We start from the raw sequence: 22,896 nt of genomic DNA, 5'->3' as shown, positions 1-22,896 counted from the left end.
CGTGCCCCTGGTGGGGGAGACCCACTGTCCCCTTCCCCACAAGGGGCGTGCAGAGACATGCCAGCAGCGGGGCTAAGGCGGCTCCCTGCCCTTTCTGCCTCCCTCCCTCTGCACCGCTTCATTCCCAGAAGTGGCCAGCATGTTCCTGTGGCCCCTGGGGGGAGTGTCTCCGCACGCTGCCCCCACCCCGAGCACCGACTCTGCAGCTCCCATTGGCCGGAAACTGTGCTTTGGGAGCTGCCCCGCCCAAGGTAAGCACCACCCCCCTTACCCCTCTCCCGCATCCCAACCCCCTGCCCCAGCCCAGAGCCTGCACCCCACACCCAAACTTCCTCCCAGAGCCCGCCCCCCGTACCCCTCCTGCACCCCAACCATCTGCCCCAATCAAGGTACCTCACTTTATTTTCATTTATTTCCCATTACTTATAATATAGGAGGAGGATGAAGAAAAAAAGAATGAAAAATGGGGGAGAGATCAGAGAGAATGTTCTTTTTCTTGGCTGGGTCCTGAGGGGGGGACTGAAAATGAAGTTGAGCACAGGGCCCCACTACCTCTAAATCCACCACTGAGAAATGGGACATAATTCCCCTGCACCCCGTGCAGTCATTTACACCTGTGAAAAGGGAATGTAAAACATTTAATCTGGAATGGTAGCATTTTGCATGGGAGTAAATGACAGTAGAGGTTGCAAGGCATTTCTGAATCACGGCCATGTTGATTTTTTCTTTAGGGGGTGGGGGCATAAATAGGGTGCAACACGTCTTGCACCTTGCTTGGTTGCCTCTTTTCATGCCTCTGCGTATGTGTGGGGACAGCCCAGGTCAGTAAATACCAAGCGAAATATGAGTCCTTGTTTTTCTCTTAGAGGATCAGTCTGAAAATGCCCCAGCCGGAAAGCACCTTTCATCACATGCTGTGCTCTGTAGTTGAACGTTTTCATTTGCAACGAGCAATCCTTAGCCTCCTAACTCCCATGCAGCCACACCTCGGCAACGCTGGGCCAGAGAACTGAATCCTGGAAAGAGACTCAAGCTACATCTGCACTGCAGCTGGGGTAGACATACGTGCATTAGCTTTGATCGCGCTAGCATGCTAAAAATAGCAATGTAGCCACGATGGTGTGGGTGGTGGGAGGCATGGGCTAAGTATAAGCCTATCTGAGACTCTAGGTATGCACTCAGAACGGCTAACCCATCCTGCTGCCCATGCCACTGCAGCCATTCTGCTGTTAGCACACTAACTCGATCAACGCTAGCGCAAGTTCGCCTACCCAAGCTGGGAATTACACCCCCCGCTGCAGTGTAAATGTACCCTCAGTGACTTCTTCCAACAAAGCTTTATTCCTTCCCTGTGCATACTGTATCCCACAGTGTAGCTGGAAAATATTCTCAACAGCGCAAATGTCTCATGATGGAGTTTCAAAGGCCGGTAAATATTTTGTTTCTTTGCAGATCACCAAATCTGAGGAGAAGGGAACATAAAAAGGAAAATGCTACTCAAATAAGAAATATGAAGTTCCGGTAAAAGAAATATATTTAAAAAGTCTATGGGTGAATAGAGATCTTCCTGTGACAGGTTGCACAGATGGGCAAAGTAACAGCCACCTTAGTCCTGAAAGGCAGAGGATATTACTATTGAAGAATGGTTTGAAATAGGGCTGGATAAATGGTTAGGAATTAAAAGTATCCCAGCCTGTCCAAATGAGGGCCCCAGCAGACATGGTTTGACAATGTTCCATTGTGACATCACATGTTGTCGTGGGAAAGTTTGCATCACAATGTCACCATGCCGTGACACCAGCCCGGCAGAGCCTGCACTTGTGGCAGGAAAGGGCTGTGTGCACTGGGAAGCCACCGACTTTCTTCCCCTCGCCTCCACGTGATGATGGGAGATGGACTCTCAGAGCACTGTGGTCATCATGGCTGGCATAAAAAGATAAAGAGGAGAATGGATGGCATGTGTAAAGAAGGTAGCCTGGGGATTATATCTGCCCTTTCTCACAATACAAGAACAAGGGGACGTTCCATGAAATTGAATGGCAGCAAATTTTAATCTGATGAAAAGAAAGACTCTTTAACACAGCATACAATTAGCCTGTGGAATTCCCTTCCACTATCTATAACTGAGGGGACAAGAGCTTAGCAGGAGTAAAAATGGACTGGATAGTTATAAGGATAATGAGAGCATCCAGATTTACAACAGTAAGGATTTTTTTAAACAAGCTTTGCACAGGGGAGAAAAACCCTCCTGCATCAGAGCAAAAGCCACCTTCTAACTGCAGGGGTTATGAAGAAAATTTCCCTAGGAGTTGGCTATTGCATAGAGACCTACTTCACAGTTTCTTGCTATTTTCTCTGTAGGAGCTGGTGCTGGCCACTATCAGAGACAGGGTACCACATTAGGTGGACCATGGGTCTGACCTGCCATGTTCATTCCTATTAAATCCAGCATGTTTCACCAGCACTAAATTCAGGGGGCAGCAGTGTTACAAAAATGACACTGATTGGCCAGCAGATGGCAAGCTCGATCTGGATCAGGAAGCCAAAACTGGAGTCCATGGCAGTAACAGACAGCACTTTATTCCAAAAAGAAAAGGAGGACTTGTGGCACCTTAGAGACTAACCAATTTATTTGAGCATAAGCTTTCGTGAGCTACAGCTCACTTCATCGGATGCAAAGTAAAACACTTTGAGATCTATGGATGAAAAGTGCTTGGTATTCTAATTGTTATTAAATATTAAATGCAGGGGGATTTATTGTTTTATTATTCTTTAAGAACAATTGGAGATAGAGCTGGGTAAGTGGTTCAAATACAAAAATCCCAGCCTGCCTAAACCAATGACCCCAAGTTATTGTGAGTGAGCTCAGCAGACATGGGTTTACAGTGTTCTGTTGTGATGTCATGTTGTCATGGGGAAGTTTGTATCACGATGTCATCGTGCCATGACACTAGCTCAGCAGAGCCTGCACTTGTGGCAGGAGAGGGCTAGGTGCGTACTGGGAAGCAGCCAGCCCGCTTCCCCTCACCTCCATATGGCGACGTGAGATGGACTCGCAGAGCATTAAGGTCACTGTGGCTGGTGTTGGATGATAAAGGTACACAGAATAATAGACGGCATAGAGAACACAGCTCAGGCACTTGTGTTCACCCTCTCGTATTAGAAGGACAAGGGGATAGTCAGTGAAGTTGAAAGAGAAAATTTAAAACTGATGAAAGGAAGTACTTTTTCTCAAAACTTACACATAGCCTTCTGCTCTGTGCCTCAGTTTCCCCATTTGTAAAATGGGAAGGATAATGATTACCCACATCACAGGGGGAATTGTGTGACTTTGTTATATAATAGTAGTTTGAACTCACGTAGCATTTTTCCTGTAAGGATCTCAAAGACTTGTACAAAAGTATTCTCATTATGTAGAGGAACTGAGGCACAGAGAGGTCAAGTGACTTGCTCATGCTCACATAACTGTCAGAGGCAGAGCTAAGAATAAAACTCAACTCTCCTGACTCACAAGCCGGTAGCCGATCCCTCTGCCTGTTTATATTCATTCAAAAGGGGGAATTCTCGATGGATCTAGAGAGGGATGGATGCTAGAAGTGCCTGTTGACAGTTGATATCAGCCCCTTGTTCTGTCTCTACTCAGCTCATTTAATCTCATCTTCCTGTTCATAGAAATATGTCTGAGTTTCCATGGGTTAATTGAGATCCTCAGAGAACAGGTTCCACACAAAGGCAAAGCAGCCATCGTATTAATTATTACATTCAGAGGGATTGTTTGTTGTTTTATTATTCTTTAAGACCGATTAGAAATGGAGGTGGGTGACTGATTAAAATATAAAAATCCCAGGCTGTCCAAACCAATCGCCCCCAGTTACTGTGAGCTGGGCTCACCTGATGTGGTTTTACAACGGTCCATTGTGCTGTCATGTTGTCACGGGGAAGTTTGTATCACAATGTTGTCGTGCCATGCACTTGCCCAGCAGACCCTTCACTTGTGGCAGGAGAGGGCTGTGAGCGCTGGGAAGCAGCCAGCCTGCTTCCCCTCACCTCCATGGGATGGTGTGCGTTGGAATCACAGAATCGGCTGGTATCAGGTGATAAAGATACACACGGTAATAAATAGTATAGAGAAGACATATCGGGGCACTTTGTCTATTCAATCCTATCTAGCGTCTTATCACTCATCACCGTAATATCTGAGTGTTGCTATCAGTCACTCTTTCTCATCATCGGTATTATTATAATTAAGTATTTATATTCTGGTAGCCCCCCCAAAACCTCAGTTAGGATCAGGGCCCCGTGTGCTGGGCACCATAAACCTCCCTAGAAGAGACTATCCCTGCCAAGAAGGAATCACAGTCTAGAGACCTAAACTGCTGCTGCGTCTGCTGAAAACAAAGATTATGTTCCAAAAACCATTTTGTTTTGATCAAAGAATCTAATCTGAGTTTTTCTACTGCTCCCTCCCTCTCAACGTGGCTTTTAAAGTAAACAGCTACCTCCTCTTTCCAAGGCCTCCTGCCTGGGATTCAGAAAGAGAAGTCACTTTTCTCCTAATATGGGAACACAGGCAGGGAGAATGAAGTTGAAATGAAGCAAATTTAAACCGCATAAAAGCGAAGGCTTTTTCTCACAACCTACAGTTAGTGTTGCTCTGTGCCTCAGTTTCCCCCACTCATAAAATGGGAATGATAATCCTTCCCTTCCTTGTAGGGAGGATGGTGAAACTTTGCTATGCAATAAAATTTTGCACTCTCATAGCACTTGTCAACGAAGGCTCTCAGAGCTCCTTACAAAGTCTTATCCTCATTTTACAACTAGAGAAACTGAGGCACAAGAGGAGTGAAGTGGCTTGCCCGAGGTCACCCAGACCCATCACTGGCAGAGCCGGGAACAGAATCCAGATCTGATGACTCCCAGTCTGCTCCCCTATCCACTGGCCCTCTCTGCATTTATCCCAGATGTGAATTCTCCCTAAATCTCGAGAGGGATGCGAGAACTGTCAGCACTCTGATATCAGCCTCCTGCTCTGTCTGTCTCTTCGCCGCTCATTTACTCTAATCTTCCTCTCCGTAGATTACAGGACTGCAGCCTCAATTCACAACATGCGGTGGAGATTGCTGCTCTTCTCAGGGACTGCGCCCACTTCTTGGAAGTGGAGTAAGTACATCAGGAAAGATCCTGTTTCTTTCTAAGGGTCCCTTCTCATGTTGATCTTGCAGCAGGTGGGATGGGAGAGGGAGAAATCATGTCAAATCACAAACCTAATCTGTGTTCCTCACCCCAGGGGGGGAAGGCTCGCCATGTTGAGCTGAGTTTAGGCATGCTGGGATTTTCGAAGAGATTCAGTGGGAGTTGGGTGCCTAAACCCCAGCTTCTGGCTCTGCGGGAATGTAACCAGAGACACCTATTTTAAAATAGCATTGTTGGCCACGCTCTGCTGGGGAGGCAAATGCATGTGCCAGGGCCCCTGGGGAACAGTGCTGCTCTGGAAGGCATTTATAGAGTCAGAGAAGGATCCATTGTGATGGTCTGCTCTGACCACCTGTATAACATAGGCCATAGGATGTCCCTGCCTTAATTCCTGTTTGAACTAGAGCACGTCTGTTAGATGCTTGAGGAGACGCATTTCCCGGGACTCTTGGGCACAGAGGACAGATATTCCTGTTGCACTGCCCTTATGCCCCTCCAAGGCCATTCACCTCTGCTATATGGTCTGGAGAGGTAGGGCCATGGCCGCACTCTTTGCCCTCCCCCATTGCGGGGACTAGCAGCTACTGCCCCCCTCCCCCCTTTTTTTTGCACAGGCAGGGTCTGGCTGTACAGATTTCATTGTAACCTGCTTGCAATAGGAAATTCAGGGAAATCTAATGTCTCTGGCAAGGTGATTCTCCAGCCCAGCTCAGCACCACAGATTTAGATTCGCCCCCAACCCCAGCTCTCCCATTGACTGGCTGGGATTAGGGTTAGAGGGTCTTTCTTACCCTGTGTTTTCCCCCTCCCATCAGGACTGCAGTCACCCGTTGACATGGTTCTTCTGTGGCTCGCATTCCCTCCCCAAATGCTTTAATGTAGGGTTCTTGTTGGGGCTGGAGCACACACGGAAGCAATGTGAAGCAGAGAGTGGACTCACTGAGGGGAGAGCTTCCCCCCTGAGGTCGCTTCATGTAGGAACTAGAGCAGGGAGAACGTTTTTGTCCGAAACAATTTTGGGGGGGAAGGGGGGGGAATGCAGGTTCGGAAACAGTGGAATATTTTGAGAATTCATGTGGTTTTTGCCAAATTGTTTTGGTTAAAAAAACAAACCTACAATTAAAAAAAAAATCAAAACATTTTGTTTCAAAGTTTTCAAAACAAAACATTTTGAGTTCTTGGTTTGAAATGACTTGGTGTTTCAAAATGTCCTTTACTTTTATTTAAAAAAAACCAATCAAAATGGTTGAAATGAAATGTTTCCTTGGACCCAAACCAGAACCGTTTTTTGAACTTTTCAATTTTCTGAACATTAAAAAAAAAAAAAAAAGTTTTGGTTCGACCTGAAACCATTTTGTTTTAGGTTTTTGTTTTCGGAATTGCCAGTAAACTGAAAGATCCATTTGCACAGTTCTACTGGGGCCAAGCAGGGGAGTTAGGTGCAGGAGAGGAAAGAAGGCCAAGAAAGAAAAGCAACAAGAGGAGGAGCGTGGAGTAGGAGGATGAGATTCTGGTGTCATTTACACTGTTCAAAATGAACCTCTTTAATGGGAAAAATCCCTCAGTTTATCAGGTAACCAACTCGGTGATGAAGGCTGCAGAGAGCTGGTGGAGAGTCTCCCCGAAGTACATATTTCCGAACGGTTGAAGTAAGTATTGCCTTACACCCCCCGAATTACCCTGTGATGAAGTTGATGGCTGTTGTACATAGAAGCTGACACCCTTCCTGGCCCTCACATAGGAGTATGGGTGGAATACTGAGTCAGGAGGAAGCCAATCAAGCCTCTCTTGGGGCTTGTCTACACTTGCAAGTTTTGTCACCAAAACTTGCAAGAGACATACCCCCAAAACTTGTGAGACGTACCCCCATACAGAGGAGCAGCCAAAGGCCCAGGAACCTCTGAAATCTTAGGTAGCTCACATGCTGCTAACATTGCATTCAGAAGCGGAGTCTCATCCTTTCAGAATATAGAAGTTCAGCATCAAATGCCTTGTCCCCAAGAATACTGGGTCCAGCTGTTTTCATCCCGACCACTTAAAAAAATTAAATGTTAGAATGTGCATGGTGTTCCCCCCACCCAGCAGTGAGAGCAATGTTCATCATGTCCCTCTAATGACTTCCTTCGTGGTCTGTTATTGCACACACGCTTTTCAGTCGGTAATCATTTGCTTGTCTGGTTGTTTTCTTTCTCAGTGTCAGTAACAACCAGATATCTGTGGACGGTGTTTGCTGTCTGTTGAATGCCGTGAACACCTGCTTGAATGTGGTGGAGTTTGAAGCCAGGTATGCAAAGTCAGATCAGGAAATTGTGCTCAACTGATCTATCTCATCTGTCTAACCTGTCTCATCTAAAGGCACTTATATAGCCCCCTTTAGCCTATCTAGTTTATCTAGCGGTACTTACATGACCCTTGTGAGCACAGTATCTGAGTGCTTCACAATCTGTAAAAAGAAAAGGAGTACTTGTGGCACCTTAGAGACTAACCAATTTATTTGAGCATGAGCTTTCGTGAGCTACAGCTCACTTCATGTGAGCTGTAGCTCACGAAAGCTCATGCTCAAATAAATTGGTTAGTCTCTAAGGTGCCACCAGTACTCCTTTTCTTTTTGCGAATACAGACTAACACGGCTGTTACTCTGAAACCTGTCACAATCTGTATTTATCCTTACAAGCACTGAAAATATGTGGCAGGGAATATTCTTGTATTGGCAGGACATGGACTAAATGACCATCCACTTCGAATTTCTGTAGTGCTGTGTATTCCCTCATAGCTAAAAGCGGTACCATTTAGCAGGAATAACTCTGCAGAATCAACAGCGGTTTTCAGGGTAAACTCCCATAACCCTTAGCAGAGAATCAGATACAGTAATCAGATTTCAGAGAGTCCGCATAAAACCCCTTTTTTGCCTCTTATACTATCAGTATCAGGGGATTTTAGACTAAACCCTGACTGAAATTCCCTACTGTAGACAAGACTCTGTGTTGTTAAGTGTAGTAACTTCAATAGGACCGTTTCCTTGATAGTGTTCCTGAACTACTCAATTGATATTGCATAATTAGACTCAAGTATAGTCATGTGAGATAGCTGGTTGTCTTGGGTAATATTTGAATTGACCTTGGAACTGCTGTCTTGGGTAATGTTTTAATTGACCTTTGAAGTGATGACTAAGTGATTTTGAGAAAACCCACAATATTATCAAGAGTAAATAGAATATAACTTAGTGACAGTCAGTGAACTGGGTGTGACATTGTTTGTCATCTCTTTCTTCCACAGCCTTCATCATCAGACTGCAATCCTGAAGTTTATAGGAGATAAAGAATTTCCTTCTACCCTTTCCAGGTACATCACATGGAAACAGACCCTTTGTTCTGTGTATCAGTCCGTGCTGATCACAAGTCAGAGCATGGCTGAAATGTTAATCCCCCCCGATCTGTTCCTTAAATGGTCCTGTTATTTACATGTTGGAATGAATCCAAACATATGATTTAGTTGATCATTAGGATGCACTGTGTACCCTGACAGTGTCTCCCCTCTGCTGCCCAACTCACTGTAAATCTTGGTGCTTTCTCTTAGCATCCTACCCAGTTTACTTGCTCTCGCTCTCTTTCCCCACACCCTGATTATAATGTCTTACATCTCGACAGCACTTTTCATCCCACAGGACCCCAAGCATAGCAGACTATGCTAAGATAAAAAGTCATCAGTGTAGCAATTGTTTAACACCACACAGCTGTGCTACACAACAGAAGGGCAGGTCGAATAGTTACAAAACCAGATTCACAGCTATGTTCACATAGAATGGCACCAAGTTCAGCTTACTGTAAATTCTAGGCTCATCATATGCATAACTCACAAGTCAAGCTGGTCAGAAAATGAGGTTTATGGTCTCAGAAAGTTTGGGCAAAAAAAAATTCAAAATATTTTGATTCTGAAATGCTGCCATTTGCCTCATGAGAGTTGTAGTTCGGGTGCCTTATGTTCCTGTTCTCTATAAGTTGGGCTTCCTGGTTGGACTACATCTCCCATGATGCACCAGGGTCTCCCCTTCTTAGTGAGGGGAGACAAGTGCATCATGGCAGTTGCCCATGTTGCATCATGGGAGATACAGTCCAACTGGAGAGCCCAGCTCCTAGAGAAAAATGGGAACAAAAGATACCTGAACTGCAACTCCCATGATGCACCACAGTGGCATTTTAGAATCAAAATATTTCAGTTTTGGGGTGTTCTGTTTTTGACCAAAAAATGGAAATTTCTCCATGCAAGACTGCCATTTTTCACAAAAATCTTTGTTCAGTCAAAACCCATATTTCTGCCCAAAACCAGTTTGGATGGAAAAATTTCAAACAGCCCTTCTCACAAGTATTTGGTTAACCACTGGAAGGAAGACTAGGCTAGTGCTAGACAAGTGCAGGGAAATGAGCTGGTCAGAGACAAGCTCTTTGAGGTAGATCATGGTGGCAAATCCATGGTGGCGTTACAAACAAGGGAAAGGAATGTATATTTCCCATAATTTGTCCTGCTTTTTGCGCTGGCTTCTTGTGGAGGTGAGTGCTCCCTGTGGACTGGTTACCTACGTACGACTCCTGGAGTTCTTCTCTTCACCTTGTCTTTTCAGAGAACAGTTCACGTTCAGATCTGATCATGTGTATTGTTACAGGGATACCTCTCGTAGTGGGGACCAGTCAGGTGGAGGTGAGAGCCAGAAGTCTGTGGTCTCAAGGAAAATAAGGTAGCTTGATGCTTTTCATGGGCGTTCAGAAATTTTTGGTGTCTGCAGCTGAGAAAACTATTTCTGATGCAAGTTCAAATGGTGAATAGCATTGACGAGGCTGTTGAAAGGAAGAGTCACATCTCATCGTTTATCGTTATTATCTTGGTGTGGGGGTAAAGTCTAGCATGCACTGCAGTGGCGGCTCTGTGGTCAGTGCTTGTGCAGTCCTGCCAGAGCCCACTTTGATGTCTAGTTATGAGATCTCATTCACCAAACCAGCCTGTGGTTAGTATTTCAACCAGCGGGTCAGAGGTGGGAACTTGCTTTGCTGAGCTGGTCAGTTACTCTTGTTCTGGGACATGCATTGCAAGAAGATCCTGGACTCAAACCCAAGTCTGGATTTAATCCAGACTATATAAACCTGTATAAGTCAGTGTGTGTTCGTATCTCTTGCAGGATGTCAAGAGGAAGGATGAGCATCTGGATATAGGTCTCAAGTAGCACTCATGATAGCTGGATTCAAATCCCTGCCCTGCCACAGACTCCCTGTGTGACCTTGGACAAGTCACTTAGTTTTTCTGTGCCTTGGTTCCTGAGGGGGCCATTTAGGGATCTGGGGCAAAAATTGGGGATTGGTCCTGCTTTGAGCAGGGGGTTGGACTAGATGACCTCCTGAGGTCCCTTTCAACCCTGATATTCTATGATCTATAAGAGGAGGCTAATCATCCTTTATTTATCTCATCCTTTGTCTGTTTAAACGTAAAGCTCCTTGGGACAGTGAGGATCTCTTACCATGTGTATGCACTGCGATGAGAACAATGGGGTTCACAGGGGCAGTTTCAGTGAGGACCTCCATGTGCTATTGTAATACAAATAAATAATGATAAAGAAGAGCCAGCCTCATCTCTTAGCAAATGATAACGCTCAGTGTCCATATAGCGCTTTTACCCATAACTTTCATACATGTATTATCCCCATTTTACAGATGGAGAAACGGAGGCACAAAACAGTGATGTGACTTGGTCAAGGTCACGCAGCTCAGAATAGCACCTCAGTCACCTGGCCCCCTGCCATATCCACTGGTCAGTGCTGGGCTGCTATGCAGGGTTGTATTCAGAGGGCTGAGTTGGAATTCAGTGTGGCTCTTGCTGATTTACCTTAATGTTTCCCAAGCAGAGCTCATTTTAAATCTGATTATGAAAGTCTCTTGTAGAACGACTCGCTCTTTCAGTCAGATGCAGTTTAACCCTCTGGGTTTGGCAACATTGCCAACTCTTATGATTTCATCATTAGTTTCATGGGTTTCTTAAAACCCCCAGCTCGTGGATGTATGAAAAAGTACATTTCTAATCCTCATATTTGCAGAGAAAAGCTGGAAAATGTGACCTGAGTATAAACAAAAGGCTCAAACACCAGAAGGCAATGAAAAGAACCTAAAAATTATTATTTTTTAAAATCTCATGATTTTTAAGCTTATCTCATGATTTGGGGTGTGGCGGGGGGTTGCTTTCTTTCTTAGGCTGACAGACAGTGGTTTCCCCCCCAGCGATCTGGACAAGTTGTGCACTGTGTTGAAGAAATGTAGCAGCGTATCAGAGCTCGAGTGAGTCTTCTTATTTTTTAGTGCTAAATTGTATTTTTGCGATTTATTGTTTATAATAAATATTTTTAAACGTTGGGCCTTATTTATAGGCCCCGGTTAGTTGTTCAGAGATTCATAATTTTAAGGCCAGAAGAGTGGTGATCTACTCTAACCTCCTGCACAACACAGGGGCAGAGAACTTTGCCCAGTAAGCTCTGCATCAAGCCCATTCACGTGTGTTTGAGCTGGAACGTTTCTATTAGAAAGACATCCAGTCTTGATTGAAACACGTGGAGTGATGGAGAATCCACCACATGCCTGGAGCAAATTGTTCCGTTGGTTCATTTGCATGCAGGCAAAATGTGCCTCTCTTTTGCACATTCACGATAGGGTGTGGTGCTCACGTATAGATCGTCAACACGGCTTACCTAGGATTTTCAGCATGAAAGCACAGATCTCTACCGTGTGAACAAAAGGGGTCATTCCATTTCCTAGCAGTGGGAGGTGGTTCTTGTTTTTGTGGTTGTAGACTTGCACAGATGTAGGATTTCAGAGATTCCTAGAGTTTACAGCCAGAAAGCACCGTTCTGATAATTTAACATGACCTCCTGTATAACACAGGCGAGAGATTTCACCCAGCGGTTCTTGCATTGAACCCAACAATGGGTGGTCAGACTATCTTTTAGTGACCACTTTCCGGAAGCATTCAGGCAATCAAGTTGCTTGGTCAAAAGCATGAACAAAGCCAGTTTGAATCCGGTGTGCTTCCGTGCTGGTCTTGGAAGTGGAGCGTTTTATCTGATATGGGGCAGTGCTTGATGCAACTTTCCCCAGGCCTCTTGCCAGAGCCCCGAGGAATGAGTCAAGTGAGCATTGGTATGAAGCCTGCATATTTCCAGGGAAATGGCTGTCTGTACCACAGAGACTCCTTTAATTATGTTGGCTGAGGGACAGTGCCTGCATCAGAGGCAGTACGTTGTAATGGAGATTTCAACCCCCTCTGCTAGGCCAAATTCAGCACAGCAACACATTTAAATGGCTTTCCTGGTAGGAGAGAAGATGGGAACTGATGCCTTGCTATTGTTTAATGAAATACATATTTCCATGGATGGCCTGGAGACTGAAGTCTTCTGTGTACTCACAGAACAGGTATAACGTTAATGGCAGCGGTGCAACCTTCCCAGCTAACTGCCCTGCCAATGTGCCTCCTGCCTGGCCCAGGAAAGGGGCAAGTGGGGAGTTTATTCTCCAGTAGTGTGGCAGAACTTTTTTTTTTTCCTCCAAAAAGTCATTTTGTCAACCCTGAAATGCTTTGTGGAAATGCATCTGTTTGGAGGGAAATTCAGGCCCAGGATGGAGTTGTTTTCTGGTGGCGGGGGGAAGAGAACAAGAGAGATCTAGACTAGCCTGCTGGTTAGGGCACTTGGCTGGGACATGGGAGAGCCAGGTTTGCAAGCCTGATCCAGCATGGGCCTTCCATACCCTAGGCAAGTGCCTTAACTGCCAAGCTGTTCTGGGATGAGTCTCGCTCGCTCTTTTTTTTTTGGTCAACATTTCGAAAGGTCTCATTGTTCTTCAGCATCGTAATGAAAACTGATCTTGAAACCTCAACATATGTTTTGCAAAACAGAAAAGTTGCATTGTCTGGGACTCATTCATGGACTCATGCAGTGTCTGGGATTCATGCATTGTCTGGGACTCATTCATGGACTCATGCAGTGTCTGGGATTCATGCATTGTCTGGGACTCATTCATGGACTCATGCATTGTCTGGGACTCATTCATGGACTCATGCAGTGTCTGGGATTCATGCATTGTCTGGGACTCATTCATGGACTCATGCATTGTCTGGGATTAATGCATTGACTGGGACTCATTCATGGACTCATGCATTGTCTGGGACCTTGGTTCCTCTGCTGAACCTGGTAACACGAGGGCCAGTTTGAGATCCTCCTGATGGATGTGGCCGTCTGACCTCTGGGGATGAGAAGCACCAGCTCATTCCAGAGGCTACTGAACAGGCATCAGACGATGAGGCAGTTCTGAGCACGATTCTCCTCTCGCTCACCCAGGCATAACTCAGTTGACTTCAGTGGACTTACTCCACTCAGTGGGAGGAAACTTGACTGGATTCGAATTAGAGTTGCAATGCTCCGGATCCCGTCAGTGGCCTTGCGCCCCCCAGGTTTTAGGCCTGAGGTCTGGGCTACGCTACAAAGTAGGGCTGACTTAAGTCACCGTGCGTCAACTTATTTGACAAAAAAGGCAAGGAGGAGACTGGATGAGCTAGCTGCTGCTTTGATTTGCATCCGAGGATGCCAGTGTTCTGCCCTTTGGGGACTGACATTAAGGGAACAGACCATTAATATTACAGAATCAGAGAATCACAGGACTGGAGGGGAGCTCGAGAGATCATCTAGCTCAGTCCGCTGCACTCATGGCAGGACTAAGTATTATCTAGACCATATTATTTTCTTCTTAATGAAAAAGAAATATCTTCCTTTAAATCCTAGTTTGTCAAATAACTCTCTGGGAGACCAGGGAGTCGGGAAGCTGGTTGGACTCCTTCCGGAGCTGAAGGCAGTGAGTTTCCTAAAGTAAGCGATCACTCGTCATTATGTAGCTTGTTTGAAATATTTGGCCTAATTCCCATCCTTGACTTACCCTGTGGATAGTTGTTTAAATCTGTGCAAAATAGGTGTAAAATGCCACCAAACTGGAATTTTCCACTCACACACAAGGGGAGAGGCATGTTTGACACCTAATTTGTGTAACACTCGCTTGGACTGAGTTACATTTGCACAGATAGAAATGTGGACAGGCGGTGCGAAGTGGCAGAGCATCAGGCCCTTAGGGTATGCCTATACTGCAGCTGCGAGTGTGTTTTTTAGCTCACCTAGACACACACACGCTAGCTTGAATGTGCTAAAAATAGCAATGCAGCCAGGGGTAGCGTGGGTGATGGCTTGTGGTAGCTGTCCGAGTATATAGCCAGTGGTCCAGCTGGGCTTGTACTCAAGTGGCTAGCCTGAGCTGCCTCCTGTGTGCTATCCCTGGCTACAGCTCGGTTTTTCTTGTCTGTCTAGCAAGTGTCTGTCTTCGCAAGCTGGGAAGCACGCTCCCGGCTGCAGTGAGACTGCAAGTTCCTCAGATCAAGGACCATTTCTGTTGTATCTTATGGCACTGTATAAATCATTAATGATAATGAGGATGGGGATTTAATCCTTTGAAAATAATGGTTTTATTCCATCTCTTCCTCTAGGCTGAGTGGCAATCAGATATCCTTGAGTGCTGTGTTTGGCTTAGCTCAGTGCTTATCGGCACTGGAACACATTAAATCAATAGACATCAGGTACGTTCGGGGCTCTTGTTGCTGTGTTTTCCCATCAGTGATGCTGCTTGAGACACGTGACCTTGGTTTGCAGTGCATGAAATGTGAGCATGCCTCTCCTGACTACGTGTTCATGGTGTTCTCTTTTGGTTACAGCCTGGGAAACGTTCAGTCAGTCCATTTAATCTTCTGGGAAAGTGTCAGGTAAAGATCCTGTCCTCCTGTCTGTCTAAGCATATCCTGTGTGCCATCCCCATAGTATCTAGATGTCCACGTTGCAATAGGGTGGTTTCCACGGGGTGTCAAAATCAGGGGTCCTTTTGGCTCTGAATGCTGGCTGGGAATAGTGGAGGCAGGGAGCAGCTGGGTGGTGTGGATGGGGGTGGGCAGCCGGGAGTGTGCGGGGTGGGGTGGCAGGGTCCGCAGTGGGTGATAGGGATGGGAGTTCACTTCCTCCTGGGCAGCCACCTGACCAAAGGCTAATGGTGCTGGGTGGATGTAAGGCATCCTAGAGGTCGGAGGGGTGGGGTGGCATGAGTCTTCGCTCCTGTGCACAGTGGGCCAGGGGAGGCTGGTGCGTGAAGCCACTGCACTGAGGCACGGAGCATCAGCTACCCATAGACAACACAGCATTTCGCACTCGGTGCAGTTGACATGGTATCAAAACCTCTGTCCCCAGGAACAGCCATACCAGATCTGCAGGAAAGTTCCCGGCTCATCCACAACAGTTAGAGAACGACCATTGCTTTCGGTATGGCACCTTTCCATTCTGGCTCCTTTTCCCATTTAGAAATGTCAGAAGAGCCATGCGTGGGTCACGATCATTTGGGGAGTCCTTCATCTCCAAGTGTTTTTCCTCAGCGGGTCTCTCCGTGCACTGCCTTGTTCTCACCCTAAGGAGAGATAGGGTGCCAGATTCTGCTTCCCATTGAAAGGGCTGCCTTGTACCCCTCTGATTGGCCAGTCACAGCTCTCAGAGCATGGGCAGAGGTGGAGAGAAAGGGTGGGGACCTAGCGGGCCCACAGCTGTTCCAAAACTAGAAGCATTCTTGGGGAGATCTTTCTAAATGATTTGCTTTAGGGGCCTCACCTTCCCAGCTCCTCCACCACTGGAATGAAAAGAGATCTGGGTGCCTGAAATACTTGTCTATAGAGCCACATCCTCAGCTGATGTAAATTGACATGGCTCCACTGAAGTCAATGACAATTAATACCAACTGAGGATCTGGCCCATAGGGTATTATGCTATTCCTCCCCTGTACACACACACAGAGAATCATAATTCAAATGAACTAGTCTGCTAAGAAAACAGTATCGCGTGTTGTATAGAAAGTGTTTTGGCTTGATTGGAGCTGTTTCCCATGATCACTGAGATATACAGGGCCTGATTCCCCACTGCTTTGCTCTCATGGAGTGATTTATACCTGCCAAAGTGAGAATCAGAATTCTCTACTCACACTAGTGTTCTACCCACACTTTGTACAGGTGTAAATGACTGTTGAATGTGAGGCAGCAGGGGATAAGGCCAGCTAAGGAGAAGGCCTTGGAAAGGCCCGTCTATAGGGAAAAGCAGATGCTTTCTCACAACACCATTCCCTCATTATGTAACCCTAACTCTCATTAAGGGAGCCCTGTGCAGCGAGAGAGCAATATACTCAGCCCTATTTCGAGGGAACCGAGAAGGCGTTTGACATTGGGAAAACAAGTTCTGATTCCCAAAAGAATTTTTATTGCCAAGTAGGCAGCTCCATTAAGTCTCTTCACAAAGTGGTATGATCACATGGGGCCAGATGCTCAGCTGTTGTGAATCAGCAGAGCTCCGCCAAAGTCAATTGAGCGACCCGCATTTACACCACCTGGGGATCTGGCCCAGAAGGTTTAGAACAGCAAAACCGTCACTCTGAATGCACTTGTGAAGTGAGCAAGGCAGTAGGTAGAAGGGCTGAGATTGGCTTTGAACCCCAGCCTAGCAGCTCAGCCTGAAACGTGAGGCTTTAAGGTCTAGATGGAGTTTCCCATGTCATCCCTGCTGTAGAAGGTAAATCTGAGGATCCTGAGTATGCTGTTTGCTTCAGTCTTAGGGAATGCACCGTGAGTCCCAAGGACATGGACAGGCTCTGCCAGATCCTTGAAAAATGCACAGGACTAACAGAACTTGAGTAAGTGCCGAGCATTGTGTAAGTGTGTCTATATGTCAGGCTGTCCTGTGCTCCTAGAAAATGAAATCCTCCTGTATAAAACCAACGGGCCAGATCTCCAGCTGGTGTGAATCAGCGTCACTCTATTTGCTTCATTGGAGCTATACCCATTTACAGCAGTTGACGTTCTGGCCCGGAGTAATTAGGCTTTGTGCAGATGGAGCACCTGGGGTGATGAAATCCATCCTCCCAACCCAGGGTCACCGAGCAGGACTGTGGAATGCCCTCCTCCTGCCAGAACTGCTCTTCCAGCCTATGGGCTGGAGTATCGCCTTCAGTCCTCGGTGCTAGTTGCGTGGAGTGTTTGGGGCCTCTGTCTCCATGTAAATGCAAATCTTATGACTCACCCCCATTGCAGCCTTCAGCATGGAATCCCCTCCTAAGGCAGAAAAGAATTGTCTGACTCTCCATCTGTGGTTCTTCCCCCCACCCTCACACACATGATCTCAGTGCCGTGTTAGGTCTTCAACTGGCTCTCTGCACCACAAGTGAATTTCATGCATATATTAATATACAAGTATCTACCCTCTGATATTCTGTACATGACCTCAGTGGAGTTACTCTGGTTTTACCCCAGTATATCTGAGAACAGAATTTGGCTTCCTGGAACTCTATGATTTGTGTGTAAATTCCCCAGGACATATGCAGTGCAGGCATACCCTTCTGTTCCCCTACCTATCCTAGATTCAGAGATGGTTACAGTCATTTAGAACTATTCTGATCTAGTTCTAGATAGTCTGGCCTCCTGTGTAGCACAGGCCAGAGACCCAGTGATCTCTGCATCAAACCCATAAAGATGTTTGTAAAACTAATGATCTAGCTAGTGGTCTCTTATAACTTATCCAGCCATTTTCATTTCTAAACAGTTTCCTTTGTTGTTCTTTTCTTGATTGGAAGGGGTAACTCCCATATTCCAGTAAATGAAACTTAAACCTTTGAAGTCAAGGATTTCTGAGCCTAGTGTATATTTTTCAACAGGAATATAATGTTTTAATATCCTCTAACTGTGAAACTTGCAAATCATTTCTAACCTTGCAATGTGTTTTCTCCCTTGCTTTGCAGATTATCTAGAAATGCACTGAGTGATCAAAGCATTGAAAGGCTGCTAATGTCCCTACCAAGTTTGCACGGTCTGAAGCTACTGAGGTAAAATTTGGGGCGGTTGTTTTGATGGATGTCATGAAATATTCATTTTGAAAGCTGTAATGCTGCAGTATATCCTACCAGCATTAATAAATCATTGACTCATTCTACATTAACATAGGAAGAAGCAAACCAAGTCCAGAAATATTCAGAAACTCACTCACCCGAATTCCTCTCCTATTTCCACACCCAAACACAAACTAAACCTCTTTTAAGATACTGAGATGATTGCCACTCTTGGTTTCTGGCTGCCACCAGATCCCCAAATCCCGAAATGCTACAAGAAAGATTGTTCTCATGTATTTACATCAGGAAGCAAAAGTGCTGGAGGTTCCACACTTCATTTTTTCATGATTTCCAGCCCCATTATTGCAGACTCAAGCCATGTTTACACTAAGCCTTGGCTGATATAGCTATGCTGGCAGAGCCCCCTAGTGCAGGGGTTCTCAGAACAACTTTTTTGGTGGCCTAAGAGTGTGGCCACCAACCCTCGCTTGTGGCTGCTCTGAAAATTTTTCCAAACCCAAGCCCCGCCGCCGCGGGCTGAAGCCCAGAGGTGGAGCCCAGGGCCTAAAGCCCAAAGCCTGCTGAGCACACGCACTGGCCCCATGTGTCTGCCGAGGTGCTGTCCGGAACCCCCAGGAGGCTGTGTGGTGCAGGCTGCTGATCGCCTGCGGTCGGTGCCAGCAAACACCAAGGCAGCCAGGAGCAACATCTGTGCGCTGCAGGGAGGGACCACTGCTTCCCCGCCCCAATCTCCACCCAGGAGGCTGTTGTGGACGCAGAAAAATCCCCTGGTGGCCACATGCAGCCACAGTGGCCGCATTTGAGAAACACTGCCCCAGTGCAGACACAATGAAAGCTGTCAGAAGAAGTTCTTCCCCCAGCATAAGTATACCACCTCCCCGAATGATATTAGGTAAGCTGACAGAAACACTCTTGTGTCGGCAGACTTGTGTTGGGGTTTTGTCGGGATAGCTATGACAGTTTGGGGAGTGCGGGGTATTTTTTTTCACGCTCCAGCAAAACTGTGTAGCGTAGACCGGGGCTCATAAGTTTTGGCTTATTTGATAAGCTTTGGGGCTTGATCCAAAGCCCATTGGTGTCGCTGGGAGTCTTTCCATTGGCTTTGGAGCAGGCCCCTGGGTGCTTATCCAAAAAGAACACAAACTTTGAACCTTTTAGGGTTAGCCTACCACAAAATGTCTAAGAGAAGAAACAAGGGCTATGAACTCCTGAATTCTGACCCAAACTTGGACACTGACTTGTGGTGTAGCATTGGAGATCAGTCACTTAGAAGTCACTTTCCAAGCGTATAGGTCGGCGTATCTGCAACCCATTTGCGCACAGAACTGCTGCAGTTGTGTAGGTGTAAATGGCCACTCATCCATCTAAGGGATCGCTTGCATGTGCAGATACCTGATCTGCACATGTGCAAATGGATTTGCAGGTGCAATAAAAAAAAATCACACACGCAAACTAGGGAGCTGATTCACCACTGTGTTACTCTAGCTTTACATCAGTGAAGTTACAGCAGTATAAAATTGGAGCTGACGCAGTGGAGAATCTAGTTGTTCAAAGGCAAGCACAGTTTCATGCCTACAGCTTTGGAAACCAGGCCCTCTCGCGTCTGTGTGTGAGTTTGTGGAAGTGACCGTCAAGTCCTACATGTGTGGAACCAACCTTCCTTGAAGATGAAGACTGATTTATTTTTGTCCTTCCAGTATTAGGAATAACAAATTTTCACCAAATTGCACTCTCTTACTGGCCAACTCCCTCAACCTGTGTGAGCGAATCAGAGAAGTAGAAGTCAGGTAAGGAACTGAGACCTCCTCTCTCCCAAACAAATCAGCCATCTTTGAATTCCAACTAGTGGAATTGAGAGCCTTGTCCTTTTCGAAGAATGTGGCTGTGGATGCAATGACTGGTTTTGCTTGTGTTTGCTACAGATCAAGCGAAAATGCTTTTTTGCATTTAGCGGGGAGGATAGAAAGCCAAGAAACATCCTGCAGGTCGGGCCTTACATTATTTATTTATAAGTTTGCTTCTTTTGCATGCATTTAAAATGTTAGCATTTGTTGAAATCATGTCGAGTGAATCCACATTTGACTAAATAACAGCATGGATAAAATTTGCACCAGATATTGTGTAATCCTTACTGATATTTTTAACATCGGGAATAAGAATTATTCTCACTCCTTGCATGGGCAGCACCATGTATCTGTGCATGTTGTACAAAAGTCCAGGATCCAGTCTCATGAGAAGAAGGGGGTGTTTCTGGAACACCTTGTAATCTATGAGTTGGAGCAGGAGGCTAGTAGTCAGGACTCCTGGGTTCTCTCTGCAGCTCTGCAAGTGACTCATATGACAAGTCATTAGTAGCCAACTTTTCAAAAGTGGCCTCTCATTCTGGGTGCTCAGCTTGAAGAACCCTTGTGTGTGATGTTCAAAAGTGCCCGTAACTCCTGGTGAAATAATTGGAGCAGGAGGTACTTAGTACCTCTGAAAGCCAGGCTCAAGGTGTCTCAGAATGGACACCCAACAACCAGTGACCACCTTTGAAAATGTGGGTCTTACCCTCGCTGTTTCCTTGCCTGAAAGATGGGGCTAATCATTACAGAGGTCTTGAGGCTTTATGGACATTGCAAAGATCTTTACAATCAATGGCAGGGCAACACAGTCTCGTTAATTAATGCAGGCATTGCCCATAGACTGCTGTACAAGCAAGCGACTGGGAATTTGTAGCTTTCAGTGCGGAGGCTAAGTCAGTGCAAGGCAGTTTCTCGGGATCTATTTCAAATGCTGTTTCTCACACGTCTGTCTTCAAACAGGCTAACTGACTGCAGCATCGGTCAGAACGAGGTTGAGGAACTCTGCCGAATCCTTGAACAATGTGGCCGTCTTGCAGAACTGGAGTAAGTGGGCTTTGAATTTCCACTGTGGCCTTAAAAGGAAGGTGAACAGAGCCAGTGAGAGAAAGCTGGGTGGATAGAGATAGGTGTCTCCATACACTCATGAGCCCTGTAGGCTCACTCTGTGTATATATCCAGTATCTAACAGCATATAAACAAAGAGAGAAGTGAAAGGAACCCATAATGCTTACTGGGGAGAGCTGATCTGTTAGAGAAGAGGTGCCTCCCCCGGGAAGAGTCCATTATGTAACAGAGTCACGGTGGGTCACAACTAAACTGCGTGTGTGTGCGGCCCCCAGCAGAAGCTGGCCATTTGGGTTCTAGGTCTGTTGTTTGCATTGCAGGAGGCGGGTAAGTGTAAAGAGCTAGTAAACGGCCAGCAGCCAGTGTGGGATGTGATGTCCTAAAAACGACACTTTGCGTGAGGATTTTTTTCCCAAAGCGGCTGCTGGAGTCTGCTGTGTGTGGAAACGTAGGCGTGTGCGCCCGAGTTCATTGCTGGTGAAAGGTGCTGGGGCAGTCAGCCAGGAGACAGAACTCCTCAATATATTCTCAGAACGGGAATGGCACAGGCAGGAGCCGTGCAAGCTTTCCCTGCACTGCCTTCTCAGCGTGGCCTAACCCAGACCCGGAGGGCCCACTCACCTGGTCCAACCCATACTCCCTCCATCTGTGGGGATCTGTGGAGATCCCTGGTACACAGAATCCCCAGGAGACAGTTTGATCCCACCCAGTGGTCCTCAACCTTTCTGTGGGAATAGCACATTCCTATCCCAGAAGACTGTGGCGGGCGCCAGACACCCCGCCGCCGAAATGCAGCCGAGAAACGGCAACGCTTCTCGGCGACATTTCGGCGGGCGGTTCTCCGGCGGCCGCGCTTGGCAGCAGCATTTCAGCAGCACAGTGTCCTGTGGGCGCACACAACTGCCCCAGCGGGCACCATTGCACCGGTGGGCACCGCGCTGGGGACTCCTGATCCCACCAAGGCTTCTGCTCTGGGCTAATATACATCACTGTCTTAGAGCCTGACCCACTGCTCATTGAAGTCACTGGGCGTCCTGCCATTGACTTCACTGGGCTTTGGATCCGGCCCTTACGGCCCAATCCTGCAAGGTGCTGAGCACCCTAAACTCCTCCCGAAATCAGTGGGTCTGAGTTAATGGATCAGACCCCGACTGGTAAAAGGACTTGAATAGTTTTGTTATCTCAGGGTTCTCACTGTGAAACTAGGTTTGTGAGGTAGTTTTCTATGACAGTGTCATGTGTATAAAATCCCTTTGCTTTCCAATGCTCCAGTTGCCCAGAAGAACTGTAAACAAACTCAGCTTTTATTTGTTCAGCTCCACATGGCTAGCCAATGGCTACAGCTCTTGGTCCCTTCAATCGAGAATATACCATGAAATGCCCATTGTAATGAGGCAGAGGAAAGAAGGTGCAGTGTGGGACTTGGGATACCGTCTCAGGGCTGGGATGTAGGCAGCCAGGCCTAGTGATTAATGGGGGTTGGGGAAGGGAAGGAGAGTCCCCACACTAGCCAGGGTTCAGAACCAGAAGGTCAGGAACCAAGATCTTGACCCACAAGTCAGAGACCAGGAATCAGGCCGAATGAGGAAACCAGGTGTTCGGGATCAGGAGACACAAGCAGGTAGCACTGGATGAAGCGCAAAAGCAGGATGGAGCCCAGTTGTAGGGACAACTTCCAACCCTGTTCCTCCTTCTGCCTTAAATAGAGGAAGCAACCAATCAGGATCTCTGGTGTTGCACCCATCAGGGCCCAGGGTGGAGTCTCCTATGTGAGCTGGGCTTCAAGAAGTCCCAGTCAC

The 22,896-nt window shown here is 46.6% G+C and overlaps 1 protein-coding gene across 1 annotated transcript in view; it reads left to right on the top strand.

The window, feature by feature from the left end:
* Positions 1 to 22,896, top strand: part of NLRC5 (NLR family CARD domain containing 5) — a 76,629-nt gene that overhangs the window by 27,547 nt on the left and 26,186 nt on the right. The window contains exons 11-26 of the mRNA XM_074969081.1: positions 1,453 to 1,521; positions 5,077 to 5,160; positions 6,759 to 6,842; positions 7,388 to 7,477; positions 8,470 to 8,535; positions 9,854 to 9,925; positions 11,427 to 11,510; positions 14,003 to 14,086; positions 14,752 to 14,841; positions 14,977 to 15,024; positions 15,500 to 15,571; positions 16,896 to 16,979; positions 18,081 to 18,164; positions 19,886 to 19,975; positions 20,111 to 20,173; positions 20,993 to 21,076. Of these exons, the coding sequence (XP_074825182.1) occupies positions 1,453 to 1,521; positions 5,077 to 5,160; positions 6,759 to 6,842; positions 7,388 to 7,477; positions 8,470 to 8,535; positions 9,854 to 9,925; positions 11,427 to 11,510; positions 14,003 to 14,086; positions 14,752 to 14,841; positions 14,977 to 15,024; positions 15,500 to 15,571; positions 16,896 to 16,979; positions 18,081 to 18,164; positions 19,886 to 19,975; positions 20,111 to 20,173; positions 20,993 to 21,076 (1,248 nt within the window). The remainder of the gene's footprint in view (positions 1 to 1,452; positions 1,522 to 5,076; positions 5,161 to 6,758; positions 6,843 to 7,387; positions 7,478 to 8,469; positions 8,536 to 9,853; positions 9,926 to 11,426; positions 11,511 to 14,002; positions 14,087 to 14,751; positions 14,842 to 14,976; positions 15,025 to 15,499; positions 15,572 to 16,895; positions 16,980 to 18,080; positions 18,165 to 19,885; positions 19,976 to 20,110; positions 20,174 to 20,992; positions 21,077 to 22,896) is intronic.

The sequence above is a fragment of the Natator depressus genome, chromosome 12 (genome assembly GCF_965152275.1).
Source record: "Natator depressus isolate rNatDep1 chromosome 12, rNatDep2.hap1, whole genome shotgun sequence".
Classification (NCBI taxonomy): domain Eukaryota; kingdom Metazoa; phylum Chordata; order Testudines; family Cheloniidae; genus Natator; species Natator depressus.
The sequence above is the reverse complement of the archived record's forward strand: the minus strand, read 5'-3'. Positions and strand labels throughout refer to the sequence as shown.